Source organism: Syngnathus scovelli, chromosome 19, assembly GCF_024217435.2.
Source record: "Syngnathus scovelli strain Florida chromosome 19, RoL_Ssco_1.2, whole genome shotgun sequence".
NCBI lineage: Eukaryota > Metazoa > Chordata > Actinopteri > Syngnathiformes > Syngnathidae > Syngnathus > Syngnathus scovelli.
In genome coordinates, this window is record NC_090865.1 from 4,803,682 (window position 1) to 4,817,575 (window position 13,894).

Consider the following 13,894-nt stretch of genomic DNA (forward strand, 5'->3'; position numbering starts at 1 on the left):
CCCTTTGAAACCGCTCAGAACACAAGATGAGCCCGCCTCACCTTCAATGAGAGTAAATTACTGTCACGCTGTGCTTGTGTAACCTCATAAAATAAAATAAAATAAAATATAATTAAATAAAATTAAACAAAATTAAATAAAATTAAATAAAATTAAATAAAATTAAATAAAAAATTAAATAAAATTAAATAAAATATAGTTTTGGGGAATAATTTACTTAATCTTATATTCTCTTATGCAGAAACGATTAGCATGAGTGTAAGCTTGCTTTTTCTGTGTTGGGTGTGGACGCCTTTGCTGTGTCCTTTTGTGAATGATGGCTTTGCTAAAGTGCTGTGAAGAGAAACATTGCTTTGCTACGTCTTTGATTCATTGCTTGTGTGAGGGTAATTTGCATAGCAGGCAGACTCCAGGCAGATCTGGGCTCTCGTTAGCCGGGTGGCTAGATACTTCATCATTATCATCATCAGGCTCGCCCTTCACTTGCAGCAATTCTGCCCTTGCTCATAATCTTAAATGAAAGTTGCAAGAAGGGACAAGAAAAGATCTTGATAATATTTTTGCAAAATAAACAAAACACCTCATAATTTAGTGCTCCTTAATATCTGAAAGTGTCCACCCTTTATTTAAAGTTTCAAGCCGATACAGGATTTTTCTCTCCATCTTTCTCTGACTATTTTTTTCCTTCTCTTCTTCTGACAGGCTCGCTGCAGTGCTTTCAGGGACAGCGCTTGTCGTAGAGGACATGCTGACGAGTGTCGATCGATACCGACTCCCAAACTTCAACATCCGTCCCGTCAGGGAACTGAGTAAGTGTGCGTGTTATGTAAATATGTGTGTGTACCTGTTGAATAATGTAAAAATGTCTGACACATGCTGTTGAGGGCTTGAATGGTTGCACAGGAATATTTTAAAGTGATATCAAAGTTTGTCGACAACAATACATAGAAGCTAATCTTCAATTTTATCTATCAGGTAAGCATTTAATTTAAAAGCCAACTGTAGAGATTTGACATGCAGATCCCCAAAGGCTCACTGCCAAGTGTGTATCCATCAATAGAAATTATTGATCCACGTGAGGAACTTGGCACTCATGCTCCACCAAAATCAAAAAATCCATTGCCCCAACAAGAACCGACCGCAGACGCGTCAAAGTAATTGCGGCAAGCTGACCGGAAAAGAAGGCATCAAGGTTAAGACTATAACTAAGGTTTCCCCCTGGCTCTTAAATCCACCACTGGTAACTGTTGGAGTGTAAGCCACCATGTCAATAAATCCCAAACGCATTTTCAGCAAGACCAAAGAAGAATACTTGAATTTATGCTTTCCCTTCAGAACACAAAGACACCATGATTGCTTATTTGTGTCATTCTTTATTTATTTGTGCTGTGACATGCGTCGTGAACTTTAATTGTGTTCCTTGTTGGTGATTGGCAGCCCATAATGCATGAAGTAACGGACAATGTGAAGATACGGACCATAGGGAGAGTCCGTTGTAAGGAGAAGGCCACGCCGATGCGGGCTATTTAAATGAGGCAGTGAAATCAGTTGTAAAACTTGCATGGGTAAGCAGTGAAGGGCAGCAAAGGGTGCTTTTAAGTGCTGTTAAAAGCCTGCCAGCAGCATTTTGGATCTACTTTGTCTTTTGATATGGCTGATACCACAATAAAGTGCAGTTTAGTACGGTAGATGGAACAATATTGGCAAGTTTTTCTCCTGAGCTCTGCAGGACTTGGTTATCTTAAGGATGGGAGACTGCTCGACTCATTTTGAAGACGATTAAATAAAGGCTAGGGATTATTATTTAAAGCTAAAATATACAATTAAGCTTGGAGAGAATCTTCTGGATCAATACGTCCTTCCCGAGCTGTTACTGAAGGTGCCCGTGACGACCTGTGACTTAAAATGTCTTTATCGACTTTGTATGTCTTCTTCTTTCCGTCAGATACATATTCTAGAAAATTATGAATGAATGAATGAATCTTTATTTCGAACATGATTTAAAGAATAAAAACAATAAAAAAACAAAAAAACAAAAACCAAACAAGCAATATATATCACTGTTCGAAAAGGAGTAGGAAATTTTACGAAAGAAATATATAGAAAAAAAATCAAATAAAATATTTTTATCATATCAATAATCATATAAGATTATGAAAGAAATATATAGAAAATATATATATTAATAAAGAAACAAATATATTAAAATAAATAAAATAAGATAAAATTATATGTATATTGTTAATAATAATAAATTAATAATCAAATAAATAAAATGAAATTATATATGTCTATTGTTGATGATAATAAATTAATAATAAAATAAATAAAATAAAATGAAATGAGATTATATATGTATATTATTTTATTTATTTATTTTATGATTGTATTTATTTATTAATATATATATTTTTATTTATAGTTTTAGTGAACGTGTATCATGGACTTTTATTGTACTGATCAAACTGATTATGAAACAGCTCGCATGGCTGAGGCGATAACCTCCCCATAATTCGATTCCTCTCACAAAACAACTCCCACTGTCAAGGACATTTGTGAGGGGGGTGGGTGGCAACTTGAAAACATGATTGATCGCCCCTTTCACCTGCATAGCCCGCCGCTCATCTCGTTTAGAACCAACACACAAACACAAGAGCGTGTCGCATCACCCCCGCTGGCCCGTTACATTTCCACCGAGATGATATCATCTTGAGTTGGAAGACGGAAGAATGGAGGGGAGCTTTCACAGCACCGTGGGAGACGTCTCGGCAAAGCAGAGAGTCACGCTTGAGTGAAACTGTATGAAAGCTTTGGAGAAAAACGCCTTACCACCCACCGATCCAGTCACCCAACACACCAGCCAGCTCAACTCAAGGGATAGCATTTCGTTGTCTTGTAATGATTTCTAAATTGGGCCTCTTTGCCTCGGGATACATTTAATTGCCACACACCGGCCGGTGACGCTAATACGCAGTGACAAAATGAGAACGAGAGGCAGAGAGAGCGAGACGAGGAGAGTCGTATTTGTTTTGAAGTAACTTTGACTTAGCAAGGACACCAGTCTGTCACAGAGCGGACGGCTTTGCGCGGTCATTGTCTACCGAGATTTGGTCATTAGTTGCAGTCTACTGCTTGATGTACATACACGTCTCCATTCCAGGCAATTATCTTTTTTTTTTCTCCAGTAACAATTAGACGTCAGTGTCAATTATAGTTGGCGCTTATTTGCAGTGCCAGTTTGTAGTACCGTATTTTCCGGAATATAAGGCGCACCTATAAACCGAATATTTTCTCAAAAGCCGACAGTGCGCCTTATAGTCTGGTGCGCTTTATATATGGACCAAATTCCTAAATTTAAACATTGTGTCATGAAATCAATCATAAGTGGCCCGCTGAAGACTATGAATCATCAATCAAAAAGACTATGGATCATTGTTTTGTGATTATAAAGTAATTTGTTGCGTCTGAAGTTGAAATATAAAAGATGAAACGGAGAATGATTTGATTTAGATTAAAAATCTGACATGATGGATTAATGGTGCGCCTTATATAAGGACACAGTTTTAAAATGGGCCATTCATTGAAGGTGCGCCTTATAGTCCGGTGCGCCTTATAGTCCGGAAAATACGCTACGTGCAAAATGTGATGCGTAAATGTTTGTATGGGAAATTTGCACTCGCTAGCAGTAAAACATAACGCGGTCATGCTTGGCAGCTGGCAGTTAGTGAAAAATGTCTATGTGCAAGTATGTTTGTGAAGCGATCCCATTCCCCGTATTAGGATAAATAGCCCTTGTCGCGCAAGGCTGTGTCTGGCAAATAGATTCCCAAAACGTCACGGCAGATTAACACAAATGAGCTCCTTGGGAAGACTTTTCATGGGTTCAAGTGTCACTTTAACGTCAAGGACGTATTTTGGTGGGTGCCCAATTTGAAGAATTGAATGCTTGCAATCAAACATTGTTTTTTTTTTTTTATTCCATTGCAAATCTAAAATGGCTGCCAGTAGAAATTAGTATCTTGCGCAATCTTCTCGCATGTGGACTCAGGTGGTCAACTGATTGCGAACATAAAATGGCCACCCGAATATCGTATTTGTTTTATTGAATCTCTTTTGTTTTAGCGCAAATGTAATCTTTTTCTCATCACGATGTAAAACAAACGAGTTAAACGAATTTACCGTGGAGTCTCGCAGTGACTATTTATCACTGGCTGATTTATTCACAGCTCCCAAGATTAAATAGGATAGAGGGGTGAATTAAACTTTAGGTATGGGATGAGCTCAGCTAAGCACTGTGAGCAAGATTGGCAACAGCGTAGATAAATGATGATTATAAAATCCTCCTTGCAGAGCTTTTTATTAATGGAGGACTTTTGGGCTCAGTGGAATTACTTTGGAAATAAAGTGACCTTATATCATGCTAATACATCATGATTATCATGATTCATGTTAGCAGCAATGGAATATTTTATTTGTACCGTAAATGTTGGCGAAAAATGATAATTTTGCTTGAATATTGTTGTTTATGAAAATCAGGAATTTTTTAGGGTATTTTTTTTAAATTTGGATCAATGCATAAAAGTAATGAATATCACAATCAACTCATGAAGTCAAATATTTTATTTATAATTTTGTTTGAATATTGTTGTTTACGACAATTGTGTTTTTTTTTGGGGCAGTTTATTTTTATTTAGTGATGAATATCACAATCAACTCAAAATATATATCGAAGTCAAATATTTATGAAGGTGCCCTGTCCTATTATCATCCAATAGGATTTGTGATTCAAAACTTGCTTCTGAATTTGACCCCGAATAAAAATTGTATGACGTACAAAGGTGAACACATAGATAGGATGGAAAGTAGAAGTCTGGAATTTGGAGTGACATGTCAGCAAAGAAAGAAGATGGCTGCTGAAGGCACCAGTGGGCCACATTAGCCAACCCCCCGAGACCTCACACGCTCGCTCGGCTCGGGTGTGCGTAAAGTGGATGACAGAATAACTTGGGAGCCGCAGTATATCTCACGAGGCTCGTGCCGCTCTTGAGAAGTTGTAGAGCAACTGGATGGCAATGAAATACGGAGATGTATGACCACGTTGCGTACTTTCTCTCTCAAACGCACACACTCACAGTCCGCATCAGTCTCTGGCTCGCTGACTCCTAGTCAAGCTCTAGTGCCTTCATGTGATCGATTAACTGTAGAAAATAGCCTCGCATCCCATAGTGCACCTGTGCCCATGATGTGATGCTATCCCCCAGGGTCCTGCGATTTACTGTTTACTGTGCGTGTGTGTGTGTGTGTGTGCGCGTGCATGTGTCCATCCGCTTGTTGAACTTCACTTTGCGTGACTGCATGAAAATATTCCGTTGTCAACTTCCAACCATTCAAATCCCAATGGCATGTCTGTCGTTTTGTATGAATATCAGTCTGAGTTGTTGTGAGTGTAAGTTTTGAGATAAAATACCGTATTTTCCGCACTATAAGGCGCACCTAAAAACCTCCAAATGAACGCCTTATAAAGGAACCAATATTGATCCGTGGATGAGGACTAATTTATTAAAGTAACCTTTATGTGTTTATTTTGTGTGTTGTGTTTGCGCAACGTTGAGTTATTGATATATTGTTATTGTTTTCACTATTTCGAGTGTTACTAAATTGTGATTGAGTTATTTATTCTATGCGCTTTATAATCCGGTGCACCTTATATATGGACAAAGTTTTAAAATGGGCCATTCATTGAAGGTGTGCCTTATAATCCGGTGTGCTTTATAGTGCAGAAAATACGGTATTTGATTTGGACAAAAACGTTGTGAGGCCACCATTACTGTTCCTAACTTTAAGACCCAATTTGTATTCTGAGCCTAATCCTGCATCTCATTAGCCCGTGCATCACCAAAGAAATTTTGTTGAGCCCTCAATTTTGACAGATTACATTCTAATTGCGTCAACAAGCTCACAAAATACAGCCAAGGTTGAACAATCCATTGTAGGACACGAACGTATCACACGCACAGATCAAGTTTCTTAGCACGCGTGTGTGCGCAAGTAAGCGCAGTGTGTGGAAGGGCCTTTTCCCTGAGCATAAAGAGGCTCAGTGCTGATCCTGGTCAGAGAGAAAACCATCGCTCACGAGCAGAGAATACTAATCCCCCCCCCCTTGCCTCAGACAGCCTCTTTCACACATGCACTTTTCCTTCCATTTGTTTTAGTGGGAGAAGGATACGAGTGAGAAACCGTATTTTCCGCAGTATAAGGCGCACCTAAAAACCTCCAATTTTCTCAAAAGCCGACAGTGCGCTTTATAATCCGGTGCGCCTTTATATATGGACCAATATTCAGCCACTACGACAGGCGTGTCCAAATATATGGATTTATATATGGACAAAGTTTTAAAATGGGCCATTCATTGAAGGTGCGCCTTATAATCCGGTGCGTTTCATATACGGACAAAGTTTTAAAATGGGCCATTCATTGAAGGTGCGCCTTATAATCCGGTGCCTTGTAGTGCGGAAAATACGGTACTCATCAGAAGCTAGCGTTGACGAAGAACCATAAAGTGCATGTTGGGCGGATTTATTAGGGGATTAAAACATCTTTATGTACATAGGCGTACATATTCTAGTCTATTTTGAAAACACACATAAATATGTCCATGTGCATGTCCATTCTCGTGTTTATTCTGATTCCGCTCCTCTTGTTTTATGCATTGATGGATGAACGACCATGTGTATGCGCATGGTTGTCAAATATCATCATGTCCTAAGAAAATCAGTTGGCCACGCATGTGCACACATGATAATGTGCAGAATGTAAAGCAATGTGCTCGGAATAACACTTCCTGCCCTGAAGGGAAGGGAGGTGGGGTTTTAAAATATAGATCAGAAGGCTGAACTCTTGATTAGCAAATCTTTTTGATGAAGGGCTGGGAAGGTCCACTTTGAGCTGATTATCTTAATTAAAGGCCATCATACAAAATTCAAGCGCTGCATTTAGAAAAAAAAAATGGATATGCCTGGGAGGAAATACAGCATAAGGAAATTTTGGGCTTCCGGTCTTACCTTGTCGGACGTCTCTGGGAGCGATTGCGATGGCGTCGTTGGAATGCAGCTCAGTGACGCAGCAGTCATCGGGAACCGCCGAGCCATTGCTGAAACTGTGAGGCGTCTCGGGTATCAGTGGGATAGAAGCCGGCATGATGTTGTGATTGGGACAGATGCAGCCCGTTTGCGTCAATCCGCAACCGTCCCGGGTCGGAACACCCTCTTCCTTGTGGTAACCCGTTCGTAAACATTCCTCAAACCATCGGCAGAGCACGCCGCAGGTGAACTGACTCGAGTTCTCGTTGTTGATGAGTAGCACCTCCACCAGCCTCATTTCCAGTAAATCCTTGGATACCTGAGGTTCGTCGGCGGCCGGATGTCTGCTGAGACATAGTTGGACGAAGTTCTTATCAAACTGCAGGAAGGAGTAAGGAGCATCCTCGTTGAACTGGCTCCTACAGAGATCAATGACTTCCTGATCTCGGGCCAAGGCCGCCTCTAAGTGAAGCGGACAACTTTGATTGGCCAGATGGTGATCAAGGGAAAGCAGCATGGGGGAATGCGTCCGGCAGATGGATGGGTGGCGGTTGAAGCGGAGGTAGAGGGAATACTTGGTGGGGTCCGGGTTCTCCAGGGACCAGGAGCACCCCGGAGCCCTGGAGGGGAAAAGCTCCCTTAGGGAGAAAGAGCCATAGAGCACCCCGGCCACCAAGCTGGAGCACGAGATGGGCGACGGGGGTCCGGCTACCCCGGCGCTGGGGATGACATCGGAGGCCCCGTAGGCAACATGGGCCAGGGCGGACAGAGGAGCCAGAGCGAGGGCAGACACAGCAGCCAGGGCCCCGAGCACAGCCAGGAGAGAGGACAGCACAGACAGATACGCCCCGCCAGCAGTGTTCATCCTATGACATTCGTCCTAGGAGAGAAAAGAGCGAGAAGGCGTTTGGAATTAGACACACGGGCAGAGATATTATGTTTCGAAAAAGAATCATTTTGGGATTAGACATGCATTTGTAAAATTGGCAGCAATTTCACTACATCAGCATGGAGGATTGCGGCCCAATATGGCTTGTGTTTCTGTTTAGGTTCTCCCGTCACTTGCTGTTTATGTATTCCTTGGGCGATGTACAATGCATGTCAGTCCATGTTCATGTCCATCATGACACACCGTATTTTTTTTATTTTTTTTATGAATTTACTGTAGCACATATTGTGCTGTTTTTTTTTTTTTTGACGGGAATTTGGTATCTCAATACTGCTTTATAGACCAAAATATTGTGCCTAAAATTGTCATTTAAGTTGGAACAATTTAATAAATGTCAATTCGAAATATTACAAAATATTAATTATTTTAAATTAAATTATATTAAAAAATATATCAATTAGCACCTTGATTGCACCCTAAAATTTTTTTGTTGTTTTTGGTTCTGGAGTTGGAGGACCATACGAGGAAAATTCGGATAAGCATAAATATTTATACTCTTTTAGTGTTGAAATACTAATTTGCTATTTGGTGTACACAGTGAGCATTTCCCATCACCTGCAACTGTCAAGTGGGTCAAAAATAATGATAGTCTGAGGGAGGACATGTGGGAGAGCAAAGGTTTCGAGACTGCTGCACCACTCGAGTTTGATAGCTTCAAAGCACTTTTCCTTGCTCTGTAATTACCGCCAAAACTTACAAACATGCACACCCCAGCAGCCTTAGCATCTTTTAAAAATTCAGGCTTACAGTCACATCACTCGACACTGTATAATCTGGTGGAAGCTTTTTTTTTTTTATCCCCCAAAATTGAGGCTGTTATATTTAAAATAAGAACCAACAGTCAGATATTATTATTTTTTTTTACACGTTTTTTTATCAGTCTAGGAAATATTTTGGATCATCAATAAACATAAACACAAAGTGGATCTACATTTCCTCCGAGTGAAGCACGCTTGTGTCTTCAACACCCGCACTCGCCTTCGGCAGATGTTAATAAAACACAACAGTATGCTACTTAACTGGATTTATGCAAATGTGTAAAAGCATTGCACCACGGAACACAAAGTCCACTGGGCTCGGGTAACGAGTAACTGTTCATTTTAACATGTCAAGAGATGACCCCACAGGGCTTGTATATCTTAAGACTCTTGCGCAACAAACACAAATGGCAAGTTAAAGGCAGTATTTTTTTTTTTTTTCAGGTTCGCCATTATTCTCCAATGTCAAACAAATAGCAATCAGAAGTTAGAAGCCAAACCATGCATAGGTTAAAAAAAAAAAAGATTTTCCAGATGAAAAGAAGTCAAAAGCGTTAAGCAAATTGTTTTTGGGACAATGAACAATGAATATTCATACATGCAAGAACAGGGCCCTAAAGTGCTGTCTTCAGCTCCATTCTGTCCCACTTCACTCTAAAACAGCACTTTACTGTGGGCACAATAAATATTCATTAGCTTGGATGTCTTCTTCCCCCTTCTTCCACCTTGACATTAATGTTATCTCCGAGGAGGGCGAAATAAAGAATCTCCCTCTTGCCGTCTCGCTCTCATCTCCATCTCCTTTTAGGCTTGTCTTCATTCTTTAATACACTCAAGTGACAATATGACTCATCTGATGTTTGTCTTTGCTGTGAAAACCAGTGCAAGCACAAAATCAAGAGGAGGACACAAGTTCAGCATATTTTAACATGATGGAGTCACGTTTTGGATTTAAAAGAGATGAAATGATTATTAAACTGGCGGTGTGGTGCCCTTTCCGTGTAGATTTGATGATAAAGTGTTTTAGCAGAACACAATTTTGCAAACATGTCGAGCTTGGCCTTGCGAACGCCACCAAACTCACGCAGGCATCTTCACACCCTTAACTTTTTCTTGTTAGGGGGCAAAATAGAAAAAGGTCACCATCTGTTGAGTGTTTGAACGGGATTCAGTGTGACACACATGTGCACGCAGTCAGATCCCGCTGGACTAAAAACGAATCTGGACAGCCCATCGCGATAATTTCATGCATGTGTAAACAGTGGCGTGCGCAAGCTTGTAAACATTAGCATGAATCTAAATCGTAACATGTGGCACTGCTGGGATTGTTATTTTGTAGTTGACTATTTTTAAAATATATATTTTGAAAATATGACATTTATATATTGGATCTATATGTTTTATTTATATTATATTTATATATATATATATATTTTTTTTTAAATATATTTTTTTAATATGTAATTATTTATATATTAGATGTATAATTTTATTTAAATTATATATATATATATATATATATATATATATATAAAAATATATATTTTTAATATGTAATTATTTATATATTAGATGTATAATTTTATTTAAATTATATATATTTATTTTTAAAATATATATTAATAACAGAATTAATTATATGTTAGATCTATAATATTTATTCATGTATATTTATATATTTATTTACTCAATATGCCCACCTTCCAGAAAATAACTGCTAATTGTTGTCAGGACACATCACATTTGCATAAAATGCACCAGCATCCAGAAATTTAAAAAAAAAATCAAAAGCGAGGGAATAAATGACCCAAATAAAAAGTTTTATTTCAGGTGTAGTAAAGAGGCAATTATATCTTGCATCTCAGCTTTAAGAACAAAGAAGCCCTTGATCAAACAGTGAGCTAAACTCGTTCCAGATTCTAAATTAGGCGTGTCAGGAATACTACTTAGAACACGTAAAAAGGAATCTGAAAGAAGTTGCCATTGAAGTGGCAGTAATGATGATGAGCAGTAATAAAAACAACGTAAAGCCAATTGTAGAGCTTTATGTCACTGCGAACTGCAAGTAAGGCAGAAAAATCGGAAGGCGGGGGTTTTGTGAGCTTCCCTGACAGTTTGACAGCTTCTTCGTACATTTGTCACTGCACTCGTATGTATACAGCGTGAACAGGAGGAAAAGACATCCATCAAACGTGTTTTCTCCTTGCCGTATGGATTAAATCGTGAGTTATGTCTCAGGTGGGTCGAGATCGGCCTTGCAGAGTGTGGTCAGTGTTTTAATGAGGTTGAGGGGGCGTGGGGGGGCATGCATGCAAATGAAATGGACACAACCTGGACGTATTACATGAATGCATGAATAATAAATCCATGAGCGGAAGCCCAGCTCGGTCAACGGAAATCAATGCGAATCATCATTTGTGCGGCCTTGACGGTTTTTATTTTCTGGCGCAGCACCAGCTAAAGTGGTGGAATAACTAGTTTATGTTTCCGCCAATCAGGAGCTAACAAGTTAATGTTTGCTCACTGATCCAAAATAACCAAACAGCAGGATATGATTTTTTTTTATCTGTCCAGCTGGGAAGCAATCAAACTGCGTCTATCTCGCAATTGTTTTACTTTCTGGACCATCTCTGCCTCTCCAGCTGCAGTGAAACACTTTTTTTTTTCTTTGTGGTGTTGCCAGGCAAGGATATTTATTTCATTATCTGGATTTCCTTTATTTTAGAGGAAAGCGAGGGAAGCTGACGCTGCAGGTATCTTCTCGTCTTGTTTAATATGTATGGGAGGGAAACAGCCAGGATGCGTGCTATCGAAGGATATCAGAATCCGGTTTTGGTTGTGATGTTGGGAACTTCAATGTGTCCAATTTGAGTTTCCCCTACAGGGCTAATTAGCGGCCGCTAGTTATATGAGGGTCACATATTGAATCAATAAACAGATCCAGTGCGTATGTAACTCCAACCTGTTAGGATTTATCATGTCAGCAAAAACTGCAGAGACCTTGACATGATTTCACCGGGCGTGTGTATGTATGATGGGTGTCAGGCAGCAGTTATCATTCCAGCGTCATTGGAGAGTGAGAGTACTGTAAAGCGTGCTCGCTTGGAGAAAGGTCGTTTTTTAATGGTTGCCGTACGTAGATCAATTTGCAATGTCACAAGTAGGTAACTATAAAGTCTGGAAAGTTTCCACTTTTTTTTTTGACTTCACCTTTTCTCACACAATTTGACAGCAGCCTTGAGGTTGGAAAAAAAAATCTCCATCATGTTTCCCTTCAGACTTCTCATCTTTATCCCGACCTGTCTTGGAATGTATCTCATGTATTTTTATTGCAAGTAAGAACATTCCGAGTCTGTTATTTGAATGCTTCAATCAAGCCTAAAAAGCCGCACATTCAAAAAATGAGCTTTTTTATTAGTCGTTTGACCGATTGTGCTTGCTTAAAACGCTGCAGGCTCTGATCAGCACAAGTGCGCCATTAAAAATAGATGCAGCGCAAAGCCATCTCCAGCCAGTTAATGACGCTTATATACAATATATATCGTACGTCGTAATCCCAGCTAACAGCGAATATCAGCTTGCTAGTGTCTTTGAAGCAGATGAGTATGCGTGACAAGATTGCCAAGTGTCAAAATTGTCGAAGGCTAAGCGGAAATCCAAATAGCGTTTTTTTTTTTTTTTTGCAGGAAGAGGATATTAAGATGGAGACTGAATAATTTAGAAGGATATATTATCAAAGTGATGCACGGATTGAAGTGTAAATTGTGCCAGAGGATTTTTCCGATATGAAATAATCTACGTTGATGACTGTGTGTGTATAGAATAATTTATAAAAATTTGTTTGTGATTTAGTTACCAAGGGAAGAGTATGGCCTCAACCCACACGTCCACATTAGCACCATGCTAATCGGCAATTTTCCTGTTTAATAATAATTATATTAATTGGCCTGACCCTGAAAAACAAAAAAAATCAGTTGTCTCCAATGAAATTTCTTGTCCATAAAAAAAATTAATCCCCAAGATTAATATTCCTCTAATCAGAATCGACAAATCCTTAACGATACTAATTGACTTTACCCACTTTTCCCAAACCGCTAATCACCCTACAGGCTTTCCGTAAATCTTCCGGAACGCCGTCGCGGTTTTTACTTGACGTCCAAGCAACCGTGAGGGGGGAAAAAGTCATGAACGTAAAATCTAATCCAATTACAGATGTGGTGAAAAAGACGGAACGGGTTCCCTGCAGACGACAAGGTAGGAACAACAATCCTGATTGAAATGGCGGGCCTTCAAACAACATTCACTCCCGTTGGCGCAGAGCTAAACAAACCTCGCACCCAATGGGTTCCTCGTAATGGGCTCGGGCCAATGTTGCACATACCAATGTAGTCAAAGTCATTTGGAAAAAAGTCTGAGTGAATTTAAACTTAAGAGATTCAATAATTATCACATATCTGGTATTTTCTAAGTATCCAGTGAAGATTATTTTGGGAGAGCCAGTGCAAACTCACCGGAGGTTGTGTGGAAAGCTTGCTGGCTTAATTTAATTGCCAATTATAATAGTTCCTCAGTTCCTCGGCGTACAAAAGAGCTACAAAGACAAAAATAATCATTGGTGGCTCAAACAAAATGTGTAAATACTCCCACAGGGATGTGACAGACTCACACATAAAGAGATGGAATTCAAACACAAACACCAGAGGCGGTCCAAGAAGAAGGGAGCTGCATTAATCAACGTTGCCACAGGTGGCGCCAGCCAATCCTGGAACTACTTTTTAACCTTTGGTCACTCTTTTGATGTGTAAAAAGATGGTCAGAGCAGGATAAAAGAACCAACCAGTAAGAACAAAAGAAATGGAAATAAAAGATGAATCCAAGGCTTTTTTTTTTTTTTTTATGAATAACTCAAGAAGCGCTTGAAGCTCGCTGCGTACACACATGGTTAAAGAATAAAAACGAATATAGGACGGCGAGTAAAAGGTGTGTCGTTGAAGTTCAAGAAACTGTGAAGGTCTGTCGGAGCACACACAAAAGCAGTCAGAGTAGCAACCACATGAAAGGTTAATACAGTGAGTTAAAAAAAAAAAAATATTTCGGTACACCTTTGA

General features: G+C 39.5%; 1 protein-coding gene and 1 long non-coding RNA gene across 23 annotated transcripts in view; one reads left to right on the forward strand and one right to left on the reverse strand.

Moving 5' to 3' along the window:
- Positions 1–13,894, reverse strand: part of adgrb2 (adhesion G protein-coupled receptor B2) — a 78,297-nt gene that overhangs the window by 48,495 nt on the left and 15,908 nt on the right. For all 20 annotated transcript variants that reach the window (XR_007487924.2, XR_007487925.2, XR_007487923.2 and 17 more), the window contains exon 2: positions 7,062–7,959. Coding sequence is in view for 16 of the 20 variants with exons in the window: in XM_049751363.2 (XP_049607320.1) it covers positions 7,062–7,944 (883 nt within the window). In the remaining 4 variants the exon portion in view is untranslated. The remainder of the gene's footprint in view (positions 1–7,061; positions 7,960–13,894) is intronic.
- LOC125987325 (uncharacterized) overlaps positions 1–13,894 on the forward strand; it is a 120,552-nt gene that overhangs the window by 2,776 nt on the left and 103,882 nt on the right. For all 3 annotated transcript variants that reach the window (XR_007487978.2, XR_007487980.2, XR_007487979.2), the window contains exon 2: positions 703–809. This is a non-coding gene — a long non-coding RNA (uncharacterized lncRNA). The remainder of the gene's footprint in view (positions 1–702; positions 810–13,894) is intronic.